This window comes from Malurus melanocephalus, unplaced genomic scaffold (genome assembly GCF_030028575.1).
Source record: "Malurus melanocephalus ecotype Western Australia unplaced genomic scaffold, MMel_1.1 scaffold_0, whole genome shotgun sequence".
Lineage (NCBI taxonomy): Eukaryota > Metazoa > Chordata > Aves > Passeriformes > Maluridae > Malurus > Malurus melanocephalus.
Window position 1 is genome coordinate 10,363,992 of NW_026623232.1, and position 21,862 is coordinate 10,385,853.

Sequence of the window (21,862 nt, forward strand, 5' to 3'; positions counted from 1 at the left end):
TACTCATTCCAGATTTAAACAGCCCTAACAGCTGAGCAAGACCTACTTTAGGGTAGCTCTTCAAACTTCTCTCATCAGCTCCTGTAAGTTTCTCATGTACCAAGTCCTGGAGCTCTTGCCCAAGTAAACCTCTGGCCAGATGTGCCAAATCCAAGCATCAAGTTGTTTCCCTGTCAGCCAACTCTGGCCACCAGAAGTCTCTATGCAGGATATTACAGTGGCTAGAAAATAACAGCTACAGTTCAAAACCATTTGGATTTAGAGGAAATTTAGATTTCTGAAGATAGCCTGAGATCTAAACCCAGTATAAAAATACTAAGTCTGATCAAAATTGCTAAATGCTTTACCATGCGCCTCAGGTCTCACGAAGTCCCATTTTCCTCTTCTGGTTTTGAATCCACATCTAATAAACACTGAACAATGCACAGGACATTGCCCAGGACTTGGGAACTGATCAGACAAGCACAGATGTATCTATGGCAGGTAACTGCCTTACCTTAAGCTGATTAATGCCTTCAAACTGAGTGCACCTAGAAGACAAAATTTTAGTTAAAAGTCTGATTGTTTCAGATGTAGTTACGTGGACAGTGCTTTAGACATTTAGCAAAGACAAGGGAAATGCAATTGTCCTGTGTAAAACTCTAATGTCCAGCGTGCAATTCTTGTATTCACCTCACAAAGACGCATGTAGAGCAAGCTGTTGCATCACCTCCCTTTTTAACTCAATGCTAATTCTAAAATGAAAGTAAGTTCAGTTCTAGCTGCTGGCAGCAGCTCCAATGATTGTAAGCATACAATCAAATGTTTCCTCTCTCTTTCATGCYTTTGGAAAGGGTTCTCCAACTTCCAAAAGTTTTTATTCTCTCCTACACTTAATGTTAGAGGGAACTGAAAGTTCAGTATCAAAAATAGCTTTAGAAAATGCAAAATATTGCAGAAAATAATGACAGAGCAGCAGGCAGAAGATGAAACCTATTAGTATTTGACAGCACAATTTTTATATCCAGTACTTACAGCAAGTTAGACGAGGAATTGCACCTTTGTGTACTAAAGGCAAAGTACCAGCCTAGGACTACACATGAACAGTAAGTTCTCAGATTTTCCCTTTAATAATGGAACAATAAAAACTCRTAATTGCTTCAAATATTTATTTCCATGGCAAAAATAGACTATAATATATTCATTTCACATATATTACATTCAGTAATACAAGCTTTTCTGTCTATGAAACACAATTTATACACTGTTTTACAAACCAATTTCAGTTTTACAAGAATTAAAGCTGGTTTGATTATACATTTTTACAGTATTGGTGGCAAGACAGCAAAAACAGACATGATAACCACTAGCTTAGTACTAGAAAATAATACTTCATGTTTGCTACTGTTTAAACAAAGTCCCATTTAAATCCTTGTGTACTGGCTCAGGTGAAAATTGAAGAAAATGGAGCCAGATCCTGTGTTCCTCTGACACTAAAAACTCAATCCTACAAAACTGCTGATAGGATTTCAAATGCCCATTTGCTTTGGGTGAATGAAGAAATTTCAGCAGTGTGCAGGAGTGTACATACTGATTTGCCAGGTAAAGCCTCTTAAATTTCCATCCAAATCCCACCRCCCCCAGAAAAGCCACAAAGAGGACAAATAAGTTGGGTATTTAAAAGTAATTTAAGCAAGTATCTTTGTAAAGAGTGTACGCACTTTGTCAGAATTATTCAGGATTAGCAAGGTGACATACTGGAGGATTTTACAGGAGYTTTCCTCATCAAATTTCCTCTCATTCTAAAAATTAATGGCATTTGCGACTTCTTTAAAGTATATTAAAAGTCTCCTAATTTTACCTAAATATTTCCAAATGGAAAAACAGCATTTAAATTCCCTTTATAAAAGTTAGGCACCTTCTGAAACTGTGCTAATGAAATCAATAATTTGGTAGTTGGATTGCTGCATATCTGAAGAAACATTAGAGCATCTACAGGTTTGCTCTTTGACTTGCCACAGGCTGGATCTGCTGTAAACTCTGTTCATTAGATTCTTTACATTTGATTTCTATCTTCATTCCCTAAGTAGAGCTGAAGAACAGACTTTTACAAAACAAGAACATTGGAGGTTCTTCTTTCCCACTGAACACAGCATCATGTGGGAAAYAGCAAAGAATAGAACCAAAGGCTATTTAGCAACAGTTTTTTGAAATGCTCCTTGAAGTTAGCAAATCCTTTTTTTCTCAGCCCAGTCAGACCTTAAAATAGCATGTGATACCAACAGAGTGCACCAAGTTAGCTGGTCCCCAGCAAGATCTTATTAAGAATTTAACTTTTCTTTTTACAGATATGTTTGCAACAGCAGTTAAGAGTTTCAGATTTCTTTTCCCTTACCTTAGTACAGTATTACACTGCTTTAATGTCAGTGTATTGCAAATGCCACACTGCAACAGAATTTTTAAGTACATGGTAAATTCCACATTCCAAGAGTCTCATTGTTATCCCAGCCTTAATTTGGTGCAACTCATACCAACTGTAAACACCTGGCTTCATTTAAAACATGGTTAGACTTTTGAATCRTCTCACCTGTATCCATTAGAAATTATCACCACAAAATTGCAAGTATGCCTATTCCTCCTGCATTTTTTATTTGTAAAACCAGAGATTGCRGTTTGAAAAATCTGACCTTTAATAAGTAAACAGAAATTGAGCTGACAGATTGCATTCCATACATTKGGAAAGCAAGATATGTAAAAATAACAGAGCCTCTGAAAAAAAATATTTGGAGTTTAAAAAAATCACATTTTAAAAAGCCAGTAAAAATAACACCTATGACTATATATTCACTTACCCTACCAYGCCATGAAAAACATACCATATGACTCAAACCCTTCTAGCAGCTCTACTGTGGATACAAATCATTCMAAATTCTCCTCCAAATGCCTTCTGCCACTCCTCAAATCCTCACTCTCTATGTCCAAAATTTTGTACTTGCGCAAGCAAATTTCCTGTGAAATCTCAGCTACTTCTTTGAATGCTGTACCTTCCTGTATGCACATTCCTGCTGCATTCTTTCAGCTAATTCTTGTAATCTGTGTTTAAATTTAAAGCAGACATGAGTATTTGTGCTTCAAGGGCTCAAGCTTTCATCGGCATTAAGCCCATTTTAATTCCTACAGGATCATGAAGAACTGCAGGAATTTTGCAACTTGCAGGACTGGACTCTGGCTTTGCACAGCTTATCAGTATTGGAAAAAAMCCCAACCCTAAACTCTAAAGCACTGAGTTTCCAGCAACTGAAGCATTGATTCTTTAAAATTGGTAATTTGAACTATTGAAACACAGTAATGGGTTCATTATTTTTAAGTCCAGGCATTTAGTAATGCTATTGATGTTAAAACTGAGGTCTCATTACACAGCCATGATAAACAACCCTGCAGTTCCCAAGTTTGGTCCAGAAGCCATTGAAATCTATGAGCCACTCAACTTCAACAGCTGCTCCAACACAAAATACGCAGCAGCACSCTCAGGTAGCCTTACTTCCTAAATTTAAAGAAGCCATTTTGGAGAAAATGGCTCCAAGTATTGCTCACTTCAAACAGAGATACACAAGACTACAAGAGGAGCCAAAAGTAAATTTCTCAAAATGTCAATAATCTTTTCCATTTTAGTAAAAATTTATTTTACTTTTATTTGTTATTACTGTATTTTATTTTTTTTTCTAATGTTGATAATTTAGAGCCGCTTTTCATCCACAGAAATACAGGAACACTGCCTTGGTCACATGCTTTGAATTGAATGTATTTCTACATATAAACCATAGCACCCTGCACCTGTAGTGTTTATTGTTCACTTGTGTGAAAGGTATTGCAATGAGAGAAATAATAAGGCATAGAACTTTTCCTGCTCTTCCTGGGGGACAGCAGAAAAGGAAAGCACTGTTGGGCAGGCTGCAGAGCTTCTCCCTCACCCCACAGGGCCAGGAGGGATCTGCAGCCTAAAGCTAACCCAGCTAAGGCAGGGGCATCTTTGTAATGGACAGGCTCAGACTCAGCTTCTTGGAGAAGAGGTTTTAGCCCAAGACTACAAAGATTCACTGGCCAAAAATATCTCTCATCAGGGCAACCAAGAAAGAAATAAAAAATGCAGAAGTCCTTACTACAGTCTGCAGGTTCTTTCCCTGACKCTTCATATAATGTGATCCTAGAAAGCATCTCCTACCTATTCAACAAAAGACCACCAAATCTGTCTCCTGACAGTATATAGCACCTTTATTTGTCCCTGAGAGCTCTGACATCCCTAGAAATCAGCATCATCTTTGCCATTTGCTGCAAGAACCCTTCACACAACTTTTCTTACTAAACAAACTGTTCAAATCTTGCATAATCATCTGGTTTAATCCCCATAAAAACAGAAGYACATTTGGCAAAATCGACAGGCTTTTAGTGAAATTTTAAGTTTTTGACAAATAAATCCACCTCCGACTCACACTGTGACTAGATTTGGACAGTGGATATTCTTATAACATCCATCACTTCATGAAGCACCCAGCACAACTACATGTAAAAATGCATCCCTTTTCAAGGCTCAGAACAAAAGTGCTAAAACCTGAACTGTCTTTTATAAGTTAACTGAAAATCTAAACAATGGTTTACAAAATAATTTTGTTACAGAAGGTTGTGAAGTTTAATTTCRTTTGGTATCTTTAGAAGAGAAACTGCTCGTTTTCAATGCTCACTCAGAGCCATATGCTTACATACTAAAGCAATCCTACAATCTTCAGTAGAAAGTCACATAAAGTCAAGACTATTAAGGTCAAGTCTATTAATGCAAAAACAGACTGCTGATGGACAGAACTGGGAGCTGAAGGGGAGGAGGTAGCACTGTTACACTAAAAATAAAAAAAAAAAATCAAGACTGACTACCAAATTTGAGCACAGCCACCTCTAAAAGTGAACAAAACTTCTTTTAGCAAAMCAAAAAAATAAGCTAAAAGACACACATTTCCTTACCCACCTCAGATAATCCCATAAGTACTGGATTAAATTGCTTGTTATAATTGCTCCTTTTAATGCCTCGCCGCTGATGTCCCAGAAACTGCTGAACAGCTGAAAAYTGTTGCTTGAAGTTTTGGTTGTCCATCATGTCTTTAAAACTGCATCTATCAGTTTATGAAGATCACAGTGCAAAGTTTAGAAATKGATAAGGTACAAGCTACATTTTAAAGCCTGCCCTCCCTTTCAAAAAGGTTTCTGCAGATAGAAGTGCACTGTGGCAAAAATTAATTATGTTTTTAAAACACACTATGACACAAATAGCTAAGTATGTTTGTTTCTTTCAATACTTCTGTCAACACAAACATGTCAGATTGGTTTGTTTGCAAGATTTATATATAAAGAATCAGTCTTCAGCAACTGGTTTCCTCTGGAATTCCAGTTTTATATTTGGCAATTAATAATTCCTAGGCATTTTATATAAGAACAACATTTATTTTCCATTGTCTGAAATGTTCAATCTAACTTGTAATGTGAGTAAAACAAATCAGACTCCTTCCAAGCAGACCTGAAAGCACCATATCAAAACCATGTACCTTAAAGTAATATATTGTGTATAAAATGACATATTAGCACAATGTCTTTTGGACCATGTGTTTAACTTTGTGGAAGTAGCTTATTACAGAGGAAACTGAGGCAACCTATTTGTTAATCYTAATGTTTTGGGACAGAATTATTGTTTTGAAGGGGTTTCCATAGTTTCCAAACCCTTGTTAGAGCTCAGAAAAATARCAATGTTAGCACTAATAAATCTGACTTTTAGTTTCATTTTATTTTGCTAAGCAGGTATCAAGGGAAATGAACACCTAACCATTCCTGCAGACAGGTCTGCTACAGGATTTTTTTTTTTTTAATTGAACCAGATATCTAAGAACTATAGCTCAATTCAGAACATCAATTTTCAGCATCCCAAAACACTTGGAAAGGCAGCTAAAACCACACTGTCCCCATCTGAAAACCACAGAGGATTATTTAGGGATATCATCATTTGACCATGGGACAAAAGGGAAACTGTGAGGGCTGTACCTGCCTCCTTCAGGTCCATGCCACTGACTCAGCCACCTACAGAGCTGCTAAATCACCCACATCTCCAGCGTTTCCTCTAAGGGCTCTTCTTCTGCAAGTGCTCTCAAATGTTCTTCACTGCAATGCTGCACAGCACTAACAAAATAATCTGGAGGGTTCTACAGAAACTTCCAGCACTTTAATGGCTTTCTTGGCTGAGAACATTAATTTTTTTTTATGGTCATCTTTGCACAGTGTAAACCAGCAATCATAGCTGCCACACCCCCTCCATTACACTTCATACAATCATTTCCACTTCACCCYTCTGCACCTTCCTACTCCCATTTTGGTTCTCTCACTACATCAACTTAAAAAGCTCTTCCTAAAACAGCAGGTTAGTAATAGTATATTACCAAATGAAACAATGCATGATTATAGTCTCTATATTTAACTACATAAATAACAGAGCAGAAAAAAAAGTGCTTAAAACATTTGCATCCACTTTGATTTCAGCCAGTAAAATCAAACTGTCCTCTAAACATATGAATAATACTGAATATGTACTTTCTCTCATCCATTTGTTTCCAATAACCTGTAGATAATTACAATATTTTTCCCCTGCCTGTTGCAGGTAAACATGCCACCTCTCCACTGAAAGTTATCAAGTTACCATTAKCTTTCACTTGTCTGTGCTATTACACGGCACTACAACTAACTACCAAGAGCTTCCCTAGGACTTTCTGCATGATTTTTGAAAAGTTGGTTCAAACATGGTCTGTCTTCTCCTCCAAAAATATTGCTCTGCTTAAAAATTTTTCTGTCATGGTGTTCYGGTTTGTTTGTTTTTTTAATTTAAAAATCCTGAATATAAAAATAACTGTCCTTACAGCAACAGCTTAAAATATCTAAGAGCTGCTAATTTTGCTAAATAAACCAGAGGATACCAAAAGTTCATTTTAAAAAATATAGATGTATTGTTCTAAATATAAAATTGAAAGCAGAATGAAACTGCGTAAGACCTTGACATTCACAAGGGGCAGGTTTCTCASCCCATGTGCACCTACAGATTTTAGCTTTTGCACAGTCAACAACTCTGTTTCAAAACAAAATGTTAACAAAATTGTGCTGTATACCTCCATTCCACAAGATACTTATTTTGCTCAGAGTAACATCACTCTAAAGAACGTGTGCAAGTACTACAGACCAGTACAAGCAAAATCATTCCTTAATGTGATGACTGTGGCTGAACATGGGAAGAATTCAGTCCAGTGAAGATCCTGCTTTGCAGGGACTGTTATGCTGAGTGGCATTGAACAGTCACATGGCAGCCCTAAAGGGTAACTGTGATTCATCACATGAAGAAAACACCAGTGAGAGAGCAGCTCTGGCTGGACAACTGTGATTTTCTTGCTGTAAACTCTTGCAGTGTCCCTTAGGAAGTGGCAGGGATTAGATAAGTCTAGAACTTTTGAGAAACTGAATGAGAACTCCATAAACAAAAGTGTACTGTGAAAGAGTCTGCACCATCATCATCCTCTGCTGCCTCAACATATCGAGCACTCGTGGGATGTCCAGCATCTGGAAGAAGAGAAAAAAACATTRTAAGTGACTGGTGAGCAAGGAAACCTGCTGGGAAAGTGCAAGCCAGAGGTTCAGAGCAGCACCTCAGTGATCTAAGGGCAGAACCAGCTGCTCTGATTTCAGCTCAGACAATTCACTGCCCAGGCCTGCACTATGGACTGCACTGCACCACTGATCATCTGGGAAATGTGCATAATGGGAAAGTTACCTATCTCATGGGGTCTTCACAAATCTAATGGATCAAAAAGTCTGTCACAGAGTTAGGAGAGGGATGCACATTGAAACAGTACATTTGTTGAGTTTCAGCTGACATATTATTAATGAACATTTTACAGCTGTTCACTTCTAGCTAAAAGTTGACAGGACCAGTTTTATTCTATTAAACTACTACTTTGTCCTCTACTGAGACTGATACTGCAATTACATTTAGGAATAATATTACGGAAGTACAGAGACTGGCTACGAAGCATGTTCTTGAACATTACCCATTCTAATTAAGGGAAGAAGTGGCAAAGTCAGGATGAAATCCTGAATTATGCTCAGTGGCCAAGGGCATACCTTGCTCCACTCCATGACTCAAAATCTTAGGGAGTCAAGAATCCAAATGAGCATTCCAGTGCTTGGTGTGCATGTGGGCAGCTCTAGAAGATCATTAACTTCTGTTGAATCCCCAAGAGCTATTTCAAGCCCAGCTGTAAGGCCTCTCCCAAAGGCTGCTCAGATGAACAGCCCTAACATATTTCAGGCAGGTTATTTACYCCTCTATTACCTAACATCATGGAAAGCACAAGAAAAAAAAAGAGCTTGCCTCATTGTGCTCCAAGCAGGCAATCATGATCTCRGACAGTATGACCACTCCTGTCCGCCCCACACCTGCACTGCAGTGCACCAGCACGGGGGGATTCGAGCTTTTAGGCTCTGCTGTGCTGTTGGTGTGGCGCCGCACCGACTGGATCTCTTCCAAGTATGCTATCAAGTTCAACAAGATAAGAATAATTCATTTAGGAGATAAAGTCCCATAAGCTATGCTGTTTTCCTGTATGACTACCAGAAAAATAGTAATTTAACAATTGATRTCCCATAGCAAAATGATACATTTTATAAATCACAAGTCATACCTCAGCCATAGCAATGCAGATCTATAAAGACCATCTAACTTGTGTAAGGATTCCCTTGCCTTSTTCCCTATTCCTACTAAAGGCAGCTTGTGGCCATCTTGCAACTGCTGCAACACACTCAAATGTGTAGTATGTGAAGCAATTRTGTTTTATTCTATATGGACTTCTGGTAAATTATTTGCTTTAGACAGAAGGAGTCACTTTATAAACTATCAGGTATATTCCTGCAAAAAGTATAATTCAGCATCTCTTGCTGGTGTGAAGAAACCTTTTACAATAGAATGCTTGGCACACTTATCAAAACCTACTTCATATACAGCAATTTTAGAAGGTATTAAAAAACCACCACAAACAAAACCCCAAAACAAAGCTATTAAATGCAACTTACATAAAAATCCCTTTAAATCTTCTGGACAGCCATGCTCTGGCCAGTCAGTGTACTGCAAATGCCAAACCGTTCTCTCCTGTCCTGTGAGAAGATGTTTGATCTTCAAACCTGTAGTTGCATAGCAGCCTGAGTCGGTACGGAATCGCGTGGTAATCTTAAATCTTCCATAGGTCACAGTGTTGTGTCTCGAACCAAGACGTGGCCAGTATCTGAAGCTTTTTTCTCTCCCACTTTCCTTAAAAATAAAACACTTGCTTAACAAGAAASCTGAGAACATTCATACAATAATGGTCCTGTATTAAGACCTGTATCTCTCCTCTATTAAGTATTACTGGAATGTTCTTCTTACTGAGAAAAACAATTTCAAGAGTTTGAAAATTCATTTTTCTACTGAAGAAATCAAGACAGAACAGCAAGGGATCACAAGAAATTTATCTTTAATCAGACTGTTTCTTGGAGCAAAGATCCTTCCTCTTCCCCTAACAGATTATAAAAGAAAAAAAAAAAATGTGGAATTTCTGGGAGAAATCTGATTCAATTTCTACTCACTTCCTCTGCCGTCACCATGGCTATGATCGCAATCCCTTGTTCCCAGATCATCTGCCAGAAATCCTGACATGTATTCTGCAAAGGGCCTTGCGTGGCAATGTAATCCCAGTCTATGCCACCAACAGAGATCTGTAAGAAAGACATTAGATTAGTGATTACTGAAACCCCAATTCTAAAGCCTGCCATTTGCAGATGCACAAAATTTAAAAAAAAGACAGCAACACTGTAGAAATAAGAGCCCATTGTGAGTTATAKCTGCCCCATTTTTCAGCTGCATCTTGTCAGATGCAGAAGACACACAACTGTATAGGCCTATAGCTAAAAAAAATGTATATCATAAACATAATGTAAACTGAGAAAACAAAATTGTATTTCTCATTTGTGAATTTAAGGTATTACAGCAAATTCAGGTTTAGAGACCCTTTCACACTCGGGTGCTGTAAAAATTATTTCAGTACTAGTTGTTTCTTTCTGAAAAAATACTATCGTGTTTGAGAAGGATCACAAGATTCCCTCAACATTTGTGAGTGAAGCAGAGAAACTACAGTATCATGTTAGTGTACAAACAGATTTATTAAAAAACACAAGTACTGCTCTGACAACCTCAGTCTTTCCAGAGAAAGCATGAAGCAAACTGTAGTTGCTCAAGCTGCACTTAAGGCAGGTAAATGCATTAATAAATGAAGGAAATGCATTGAATGCTCTTGAGGTAACCCTGCAAATTCTTCACTTTTAAACAGAGCTTAAAGGATTAAGTATGGGGAAAGGAGACAACTGAAAGTTTTGAAAAAGTCAGTTTCCCCCTGGCTTCAGCAGTTCCTCTAACTATCCAAAAAAGCTTAAGCTGGGCACTGACTTACTGCCCACTGTGGATACAGTCTGAGAGTACAGGAAAAGAAGAGACAATGATTGTCACTGCAGATCAAAAATATCAGACATTGCAGAGGACCCCAGTTTGTTTCAAACCTATTTGCCTTCTTAGCTCTGAGAAGAATGGTCATGCCTTCTGCTAGCAGCAATCCCCAGAGAGACAACACAGAAAGGCGACAATAGATCAAATTAACTCGGAAGAAAAATGCAGAAGACCCCTCCAATAATTAATCCTCAATTATTCTAGGTAATTAGGAAAACAGGTTCCTGCTTTTCCCAAAGAAACCTCTGAGAAAGAAGGCAAAGAGAGAGAGAGATGGAGGGATTGTCACTCATCTCACCAAACCAAAATTAATAGCCAAATGCATTTTTATTTACCACATGAACTGGAAATATTTCTCCCAGACTATTTCTCTCACCTTGATATGAGATGCATTGATGTAACCCGTGTTATTTTCTTTGGTTGGGACCAGCTCTACTCTGGTATCATCGTAAGGAAGGACGTCCTGGAAGCGGTTTCTCTCGGCATTTTCGGGCAGCCGAGCTATGGAGCACTCCCCATCTCTCAGCCTTTTCTTCTGAATGCGCTCGTATTCAGTGAACACCATCCCCTGCTCCAAACGCTGCTCCAGAACTTTACACTGAAAGACAGAACACAGAYAACCATACAAAGCCACATTCCAAGTCTATTTTAAGAGCGTTCATGAGGGATAAAATGAATGTGTTTTCTTCTCCTACATACTTCTTCAATACTTTTCCAGCTATTAATGTTTTCACAAACATACCAGAATAAATTAGAAGCAACCCTAACCAGCAGGAATTTTATTCAAGTGAAAACTAAGCAGCCTGTTGTAATTCATTAGGTCACAAAGACCTATGTGGATACTGCTGGTAAAGGAAAAAATACTTTTATAGTTTCTGTAAAGATATCCCAGCTGGGGAACAAAACTGGCCAACCAGAYAGCTCTGCCATACTGCATGCTGTCTCAAATATCTTTGACCCACCTGCCCCATAGAGCATGCTGGATGACCTCATTTCAAAGGTCTCCTTTAACCTTAAAATAATACAAAAAAAMCCCAAAAATAATAAGAAAAAACCCACAAACCTAATTGTTTGGATGGAGAAAAAACTAAATTTTGATCACAGAAGGAATGCTGCCTCAGAATTTCTTGCTGCAGTCAAGGTATAAACCCAGATTTTTTTCTAATAGTGTAATTCAATCTTTTTTATTTAATAAACTGCTCCCTCCTCCCCTTTATTCTTCTGAAACCAAGTTGTTTCTAAATCATAAGACACTTCTGGAATTTCTGCACCTCTTTGCCAACAATAATTAGAGGAATAATATGTAAGATTTCAGCCAGAAAATTTCATCTATGTCACATGCCCCTGATTCTCAGAGCAACTGCTCTGTGGTATCAGGTCATAGAAGTGTCTTATATCAAGTAAGTATGCCAAATGTTGCTGAGGAAGGTGTAAACTTCCATCATATGCAATTTGCACACCAATACATCAACTGTACGAACTCCTTTATTATGTTCAGGCAAAATCCACGTATTTAAACTGATAATATCATGAAGCTGAGCAATGAAAGGTACTGAATCAACACTAAATTAATCTTCTAAAATATTTACACTCTGCACTTCCTTTTCTGTCACATGTCAACTTTGCATTGCCTCTTCTCAACTGTTCCAGGAATTACTCCCATTTCATGGTATTTATTCTACCTTTACGCGACTGCCTGAAGAGAAAGTGCAGTGACATGACTTTTTCATAACTTGACTTTACAGCTCCTTCTTTACCACAACGCTTTGGGCAGAGCTAGCTGAATAATACCACAGCTGAATCCAGTAAAGGTCAGAAAGAGATTATGGCTGTAAGTAAGAAATAACCAACACAGGTACTAAACCTGTATCTCACTAGCATAATGTTAATTTTTATCCCTTAGCATCTTAAGCAATACATATGAAGTTCAACCCAATTTTTACTGAGTGGCTTGCAATTAATTCTCTTGGCTTGCTCCTATAAACTGCAGCTGGTCAGAGCAGGACTATTCCTCCAGGTTCTAATCCCTGCCCAGTGACCAGCATCTGCAGCTGAGGATGCCCAACCGTGCTCAGAATTGGATTCTGTAGAAACCACTGGTCACAGAATGGGCAATAACCACTGCAGAATTCCGTGTATCCAGTAGCTCCCTGGTCAGAAGTGTGATGGCAGCACTGTTCTCCACAGCTGTCACAGCCTGAATATTGACTGTATTTTACTTTCCCGCATTTCTTTATTGATACACGAGACTGAAGCAGATTTACTGATATTTTTATCCTGATAMAAGCAGATGAAATCTTCTTTTTCTCAAAGAATGATCCTCATATTCTAGAACCTGATGTCCTCTCATTGATCTGACATCTTTTCCTGACTTTAAAAATCCAGCAGAACAAACAAGTTCCATCTATCTTTTTTGGGCTCCACCTGAAGAAAACAGATAAATACAATCTGCCAAGTTGTACTCTGGGGATGCAATTTAACTGCAAAAACACCATAACTGCAAAAACTCTAAACACCATATTAATTACTTACAACTAAAAATCAATCAACACTCAGAATTTTAAGTTTCACACCTCTTCACTCTGGAAAACCCAAAATTAAGAAAGAAAACAGGAAGAGTTGCATAAAAATATATCAGTAGATACTAGTTCATTTGTTTCCTGTATGTTCAAAGGGTATAGTTGAATCACTGTCATCTTAAACAGAAATCTGAGTTACACCCAATACTTTTAGCAATGACTTGTCAATCAGAAATATTTTCTATTCTCAGCATTTGAGTTGCCTTAATATGAAGGAATTTAAAGTCAATAAAATATACCATTCATAATAATGTAATTTTGAAAAATTGGGAGTGTAAATCAAGCATTAAAAAACGTCCACATACTCGTTCATCGTTTGTTGCTCTTGTTGATTCTTCCTTCCCCTCATCTGGCAGAGGCATTCTCGTCAATGCCAGTCCATTCAGTGCAGCTAGCTTCAGAGGCCCCATTTTTTTGGCATCATTTTTATTCTTTTTCATACCCTGCAAAAGACAAGCTAAATCTTGTAAATATTCTTAAATATCTGATGAAGTTATAAAGCAGAAACCTGATGATTTCAGCTAAGCAAATGGATACTTGTCTGACCCCTTCTGAACAGCTCTGACCTTTTTCTTTGATAAGCACTGCAGTGAGAGATTAGGGTGGTGGGACTACATTCCTCCAAGGACACAACACAAGTTTGTCTTCATTCCAGACAGGTTAATGAAACTGCACGAGAATGACAAATATTGGTCTCTACAAAGCTCATGACTGAGGGTGTGAGGTGGTAACTCCAGATAATTAACATTCTTGAACAGAACTGGGACCACTTCCCAGCCCCAAATAYATGTAAAAATAATTCCTTACTAAATATTCGGTTTGCAGGCACTTTTCTTCCCTGCAGGCAATGACCATATACCTTTAAGATATATGGATATAGTTAAATGTTTTACTAAGTTTGCAACAAACTGCACATACAAAACATGAACACAGAACTGCAGACAGATTTGAGTCCTGGACCAGGCCATGAATCTAAATTATGGAATTACCATTCATTGAGAAAAATATCAAAAGGGGATTTCTACAGAAGAATCAATTCAAATTATTCTTTTAAAAAGGTAGGACAAAACTTCATTGTTCCTGCAATTGCTAAGTTTAGTTTTTTACAAAAATACACTGAAAATATGAGCGTATATGCTGCTTCAATAGTAATCAATGCTCTCAAAAGTTAAATGGTGGTAAGAATTAGCAAACAAAGCTAAGAGGATGAGACCACATTTAAAAGTGAAGTGAACACAAACACAACAATAAAAATTCATTGAAAAGCAAAATGTGCAAGCATTGGTAGGGGCCAACTTTGTAACCAGGATATTCATCTCAATTATGAACACAGAAAGGTAATATTCTGTATTATGCAACAATACTCTTAAAAGTTTCTGAACTAGAAACTATGTTACTGAACATTTTCAATGAAAAAGTTCTACTATTAATTTCATTTAAAGGTTGACAAGAACATTTACRTAACTGCCAAAAGGAAAAGCAGGGTATGATTTTGGTAGACACATTAGTGTCTGAAAATGTATCTTTTGGAGAGCAAATAGAACCTACATGTGAACACAAGGAGGAAGGTGTAAATTTTTTTCTATATTCACATTAAAAACAAAAACACAGGAGGAAGAAGATGTAGAAAAACACACAATTATAAAATGATTTTAAGCTGATGGAGGTTCACATCATTGTGTTCACCTCCATGTATTGCACATCTGACAGACAAAAACTTGTGAGAGCAGTAATTATTTCAATACATAGCTTTTGCAGCATCAGCTGTAAGTTACTACAGCAATACAAGTTATAAAATAGTTCCCCTGCAGTCCAATTTTTGCAGAAAACTTTGACACTAACTCAGGTATCAATGAACTTTAAAAGGCAAAATAATAATGAAAAATGGTCTTCCTGAAAAATGGTCTTCCTCTGTTAACACTGAAATCTGCCACAAAATACATAGAACTGAAAAAAAGTTTAAAGCACAGTGGGCRGTAAAGAGTGCCAGTGAAATTGTATACATCCACATAGACCTTGATGTTTCTSTAAGGTGGGAATTACAGGAAAAGTAAAACTTGCAGTTTTTCACCATTATGGCATCGTAAGATTGGAGTAGGAGAAAGAGAAATGACAAGCAAAAAATACCTTCAGTGGGATAAAAACAGCTTGAAGAAAAGGCAAAAATGAAAGGATATGAAAAACGGAAGGCATGGAGTAAAGAAGAGAATGCAGGGAAAGAATTTATTCCTTAAGGTGTCAGGTCAGAAGAAGTAGGCAAACAAATTTTCTAAAAAGAAAACATTCCAGTGCACGTGATTTTTCAGTGAGAGGAAGATTACAAAGTTGAATGGAAAGAGTTGCTTCTGTTCCAGATAATGAGAAATGGGGCAAAATAGGGATCTAGAAATGACTTTAAATCAGCCCAATCTAAATTCCTAGCCAGGTTAGGTTATCAGAGGGATGGAGACTGCACAGCTGGATTTGTGTGGGAGGACTACAYGGACAGAATTCAGACATGGCAGAGTAGGGGATACAAGACAGCTATGCAATGTTAATCACGAAAATAGAAAAACAAAGGTCAAGCTTAAGGTAGCTTTTAATTCATATGCTTTAAAACCATCTCAGGTTGATTAAAAGAACCCCAAACCTCAAAAAAAAAAAAMAAAAAAAAAAMAAACCCCAACCAACTCCTGCTCCAGACAGCCCAAAACAAGACAAATAGTATCCACTTACACCTAGAGGGGGAAGGCCTTCCACAATATTCTTCTTCCCAGACAAAAGATCAGACACAGGTCTCTTCTTTACTGAATCTTTCCTTACTCTGTATCTCCCTGATGTTGTAAGATCAGATTCCGACATAGATGGAGTGAGGAGTCCTTCCCCTCTTCTCTGTACCTGACTTTCTACTAGCAAATGAACAGGGCTCAAATCTTTCATTCTCTTTTCTGCCTCTGTAATATGTAATTTAGGCTCAAGAATATGCAAAGGGCCAGCAGAGGAAGCAACAGAACTGTAAGGGTAGTTTAGTACTGAATCATGAGAATAACCTCCCATAACAGATGAAAGTTGAGTTTGATCTTCAGGGAGAGGAGAAAGACTTGTACTGGCCTTGTTTTCTTCTTCAAATTCTTCTTCTTCCTCACTACTGTGAATCAGCATAGTGGCATCTGAAAGGGTTTTCTTGTGATCACAGTTCACACATTCTTCTTGCTCACCTTCCTTTTGCTTCGCTCTCTCCATCAGAATGTTGGGCTGTGACCCTTCRGAGATAACTCTTGGAAGAGCCACATCTGCTGCAGAAGCTGACATGGTCCTCTCTTTAATTCTTATTCCTTCAAAGCTGGGAGTCAAGCCTGCTATTTCAATACTGTTCCTTTTCTGCAGCTGAGCGTGGCGTGCCGACGTCAGAGGTTCACTGACCTCCTGAAGAGAATGTGCCACAGGCAGGCTGTCTTCCTGAAATGTCTGGACAGAATGGTGCACTCTCCTTGTGATGAGATCTGGATTGCTGCTGCTGATGTAGATGTGTCGAGAAAGGTCTGGAGTACTGTTTGCAGGCCTTGGGTACGGGTAGGGAGGAGGTGGTCGATAGACTTGAGTCTTCATTATATTTGGTGCTGGATAATCCTGGGCCTGGAGCTGCACATTTGTCAACTCTGGCACACTGACTGCCCCGACAACTGGGCGCTTCTCAGCAGGGTAGGGATAGGGGGATTGGCTATGGAAGCTGTAGTTGAGGTTAAAGGGATAATGGTTAGACTGTGGGGCAGCAAAGTGAGCATGTTCTCGAATTTCAGGCTGACTGTAGACTAAGGCATCAGGCCTGCTGTAAGCATAGGAGTTGCTGATGTTAAGATTTCTCATCGAGTGACTCTGCCTATCCGTGTGCACCATTCCCCTGTTGAGCTGTCTCATCACAGTCTCATAGTCCGGCGTGGGACGATAAGATGGTGGTATGAGTGCACTGTGCCTGTGTGATGGCACATAATCAGTTCTGAGCACATCACTCCCAGTGATGCTTGGGTTGGAGGACATGGGGGATGGCTGCAGGTAATGCTGGGGGTTGTTCAAGGAGTTTGTGCTGTGTGCACTATAGACACTCCCATTGCGGATCCGACCGCTGTAGTCGTGAGGGGCTCTGTCCAAGCTAGTCTGAGAGTGACAGTAGTATCCATTCTGACTGCTCACAAAGAGGTTATCTGAAAGTAAAGTTTAAGAACAATCTTTATGTCCAGGACATCAAACAAAGTTGTCCTCTATTAGGATGCAGCTGAGGCAAGGTTTGAGATTTTCAAAACTTCAATTATTCTTAGCTACATAGCAATGGGAAGGAAAAAACCCAAAATCCCAGTTTTTCTGTTGTTCTTGATACCCACGGTATAATGTAATCTATTTTATTTCCATCAATGATGCAAATCCCTATGGGAAAAAACATTGTTTAAGGACTACTTTCTCCTGTTTGGGATAGGTTTGCTCAGTCTCAGTCCAAGATAAACAAAGTCTATTATCAATCTTAAACCACACACCACTTGAAAAAATGAATGTCTACACTAAGATTTGCTCTAATGTAAGAAAATAATTTTGATCAGCAATGAAGAAAAAAAAAACACAACAAAAAAACCAAACCGAAAAACCAAAACTACCATCAAAAACCTAAAAACAGCCCCACAAAAAGCAAACAAAAAAACCCTGGCTCTTCTTGTGTCTTCTGTTTCAGGGCATAAGTAGATACAGTACTGCAAGACCTCAAGAAAAGTCAAATTCACTTTTCTCCAGAAATTTTGGAGACAGTTTAAACTATCACTTCATATTGTTCACACATTAACATATACCTACTCTGATGGGTAAAGAAAATGGTCTAACAGTTTATACATCCAAGACACATTCAATAATTTAATTTCTACTTTCTGGATKTACAATTTGCCAGTCTCCAGAAGAGAACAATTCAGTCATTGCTGTAGATGCCTTCCATGATTTAACTTCTTGGGTTAGCCAAAATAATTGCCACACCTATGCTAATGAATTTGCTGACAATCAAAAATTGTTTTTTGAAAAAAAAAGTTCAAAAATAGGATAGGTATAGTAGCAAGTATCCAGCAATAATTCCAACACTAAACTGGAAAGAATTCAGCTACATTCTGAATATAACTGAACTCCTGTATTTCATGAAGACATGTAACTGAAATACTTGTATTTCATGAAGACCTGTGCAACTCTGTTCAGAAAAAAATAAGTGCTTATTCCCTTCCTAGTGAGCTGGATTTTGAGAGTAYTATTTATCCAGCAGATTTGTAGGTCTGTAAGGTTCCTATCAAACCTGAGGTGACTTTGCAAAAGATTGGATTCAGCCTTTCAGGGCAGCAACTTTGTTAATTGAAGACACAATGTATAATAATCAAAATAATAAATGAGAGCAGCTATGACTCCACTGTAACTCGCTAAGATAAGGAGTCTACATTGCTTGAGAGTTTTAGGGCTTGCTTGGGTTTTTTCTTTCTTTGTTTCAATCAAATACATCCCAATTCCGTAACTTGCAAACTGCCTTATCCTTTGAATTCCTCAGCATCTTGTAGTCTAGCAACCTCAGGCAAACATCTCTCTTCCTGCATTGCAGGTTTAATTTTTTTTCTTTAATTTTTCAGTTGTGTGAATTGTGTGGGAACAATCTCTTTGCAGCTATTATGACCAGCACTGACAAGGATCTCACAGTGTCATAACATACCAGTTTGACACACAAACCAAAAAAAAGGACAGGTTAAACTCACACAAGACGCCTCAGGCTACAGCTGCTGTGTTTGCTATCCTAACTAGCACTGCTCATCTCCCACAGGAGAGGATATGGAGGAGGAACAGTGGAGGAATCTGGGGYTGTTTAGCSTGGAGAAAGAGAGGCTCAGGGAGAAYCTCACCAATCTCTACAACCACCTGAAAGAAGGCTGCAGTGAGGTGTGTTTGTGTCCTCCCAGGTAACAAGCGGCAGCACAAGAAGGAATGGCCTCAAGTTGCACCAGGGGAGGTTTAGATCGGATATTACAAAATTYCTTCTTGGRAAGGGTGGTCAAGCATTGGAACAGACTTGTCCAGGGAAGTGCTGGGGTCCCTATCCCTGGAGGTATTTAACAGACATGCAGATGTGGCACTTGGGGACATGGTTTAGTGATGGATTTGACAGTGCTRTGTTGATGGCTGGACCTGATGATCTAAAAGGTGTTTTCCAACCTAAATAATTCTGTGATCCCATAACTGTATTTCACACTAGCCTATGGGTCTAGAGTAGCAGCAAGCACACTAGTGACTGTTCCAGTACAAACCTACCCCATGTTCACCCTTTAATTTATTCAGCTCTACCTAAAGCAGCTACAAATACAAATTGTAGCTTCTGCCTTCTAAAGTTGTATAGAGTGGCCATGGATCCAATAAACTCACCTTGGGAAGATGCATATGGTTCAGTATAATGACCATTGTAATGCAGCTGAGGTGGTGGAGGCATCATATAAGGCTGAGGCTTGGGCTAAGAAAACAAACACATTGCTGTTAATTAAAAACTGACTCTTAATTTCAAAAACAATTATTGAATATTATTTTATACATAATATATACCATTATATATCTGTGATATTATACACATTATATATATTATACACATTATATATTATATTATAATTTGTATAATATGACAAATAGATACATCCAAAGCGTTAATCTCAAACCATTCTCCAAACCTGCAATGTAAATTTTTCCTTTGATGTCATGCTAAAAATAATTTTAAAAATAGGAAAAAAACCGCTTGAAATCACACCCCACCAACCCAAGACCATATCTTGTCATCTGACATCTAGGAGAGTCTCTTAGAGACAGTGTCCAAATTGAAAATGGAAGCGTTGAAAATATTTTTAATTGCAATTATTTTAATTCCACTATTTAGCAGGTGCTCCTACAAGTCAAAACAGCTCCTCACATCATAGACTCATCTTTTACATTGCTCATTCYCCCTGAAGGGGACTAGTGCTTGATACAAAGTCAACTGAAATCCATAAAAAGGCAAACAAAGCTATCTGCKGTCCTTACCATGGACATCCTGGATGAAGACCGTCTTCTAACAGGATTCACTGTAACGGGCTGGGTTTGTCTACAGAAGAAATTTTATGGTMAGAAATTATTCTTAACAATAACAAGCTATTTCAAACATCAGAAAGCAACCTCAAGTTCAATTAAAAATCATGTACATTTCTTAGAGCCAGGCCTGTGTTAGTGCTCCACAACAGTATCAAAAGGAAGAGCTCTGTGCATTAGCCAGCACTGCAAAGCAAGAATCAAAAATCCAAGATCAGAATATCTCAGTTATTTCTTTGAAACCCATATAAAATCTCCTGTTCTACAAGCTGCCTGCTCTACAATTCAGACATAAAATTGTTTAGGGACTGTAACGTTACAGATGCTACATGAACTGGAAAGCATGACTATACTGCATTAGCATTTGCATGTTCTAACATTCATGCTAAAGGTAATGAATTTTCATACTTTGTTGGATTGGCTCCAGGATATAAGGTTCAGAAGTTTCTAGCTCCTTTCCCCCCCCACCCTACACTGCACCTGTGCTCTGCATCTTGCAGCAAGATAGAGGTCAAAAGACAGCAGCACAATAGAAATGCAGGAACTGCTATTTTTCAGCCAGAAAGATGTTTTTAAGCTCACCCTTTGGGAAGTGAAGGACGAGATAGGATTGGAAAGCGTGGAAGAGAAAGAATGAGGGAAGATTTCTGAGAGCCCTCCTCAGGTGGAGAGTCCAAGGAGTCTCTAAAGACAAGGTATGTACAGATTTAGAAAATAACTCCTGGAGTTAATACAGGCACGCGTAAGATGGTTTTCAGCAGCAGGACCAGATGACAGGAAATCTTAAGAGCAGAGATAATCAGAAAAGTTTTTTTGAGGACTTAACCGCATGTAAAACTATGCTGTGTTAGAAMAACTACAACATGTAATCCTAGAGACTGACATTCAATACAGAACCATWGAGCTGACAGTATTCACACAGAAATGCACAAATGCACTACTTGTAKCTATGCTTCTTACCATCAAGACAGACAGGTTTACAAGCTTCAAGATAGGAGGTTTCCCCTATTTCAAATTAATCTTACTTCCCAAATAAATTAGGATTAAACATACAATGAGTCACCAGTGGCACAAAATACTGGTTTATCTTTCCACTGGCCTCAGAAGACTTCAAAGCAACCCCTCCACATCTGTCTTCCCAAAGAGGAATGAAACAGGAATCATGCCTTTTCAATGACAGAGACTATTAGACTTTGTGTCTAATTCTCTATTCTTTGACTGAAGAAACTTAACTTGAGGAAAGCTGTACCAGTGAAGTAGCTCAAATTCCAGCCATTGATTTACAAGTTGGACGCCAGCCCATTTAAATTTAATTTGATGAATTGTATTAAATTTACTTTGCCCTGGTGCTACTTGAGCTATACAGATTCCATGGATACCTAAAGAACCACATACCTCCCAGCTGTCAATCCAGCACATTTCAGGAGTGCTTCACATACACTGCCCGCCCTTTCAAAGGCTCTAGTGTCCTTTCAGAGCAGTTCACAGGCCAAAACCCTGCTGATTCCAGTACCTCACAAGCACTAGCAATATTAGACCACAAAGTAACTGAAATCTCTCACAGYACTGGGATCCAAAAACAAAGGCCAAACACTATTAC

General features: G+C 38.4%; 1 protein-coding gene across 2 annotated transcripts in view; it reads right to left on the minus strand.

Moving 5' to 3' along the window:
* Positions 1 to 1,141: 1,141 nt before the first annotated feature.
* Positions 1,142 to 21,862, minus strand: part of PTPN21 (protein tyrosine phosphatase non-receptor type 21) — a 44,787-nt gene continuing 24,066 nt past the window's right edge. Inside the window, exons 11-20 of one of the 2 annotated variants that reach the window (XM_057383822.1) lie at positions 20,845 to 20,946; positions 20,218 to 20,278; positions 19,576 to 19,660; positions 15,883 to 17,348; positions 13,473 to 13,610; positions 10,965 to 11,186; positions 9,676 to 9,804; positions 9,127 to 9,361; positions 8,429 to 8,589; positions 1,142 to 7,617 (exon numbers count right to left, since the gene is read on the minus strand). In XM_057383822.1, the coding sequence (XP_057239805.1) occupies positions 7,489 to 7,617; positions 8,429 to 8,589; positions 9,127 to 9,361; positions 9,676 to 9,804; positions 10,965 to 11,186; positions 13,473 to 13,610; positions 15,883 to 17,348; positions 19,576 to 19,660; positions 20,218 to 20,278; positions 20,845 to 20,946 (2,728 nt within the window). In that variant the 3' untranslated portion in view covers positions 1,142 to 7,488. The remainder of the gene's footprint in view (positions 7,618 to 8,428; positions 8,590 to 9,126; positions 9,362 to 9,675; positions 9,805 to 10,964; positions 11,187 to 13,472; positions 13,611 to 15,882; positions 17,349 to 19,575; positions 19,661 to 20,217; positions 20,279 to 20,844; positions 20,947 to 21,862) is intronic. The other variant, XM_057383742.1, reaches the window with a different exon arrangement.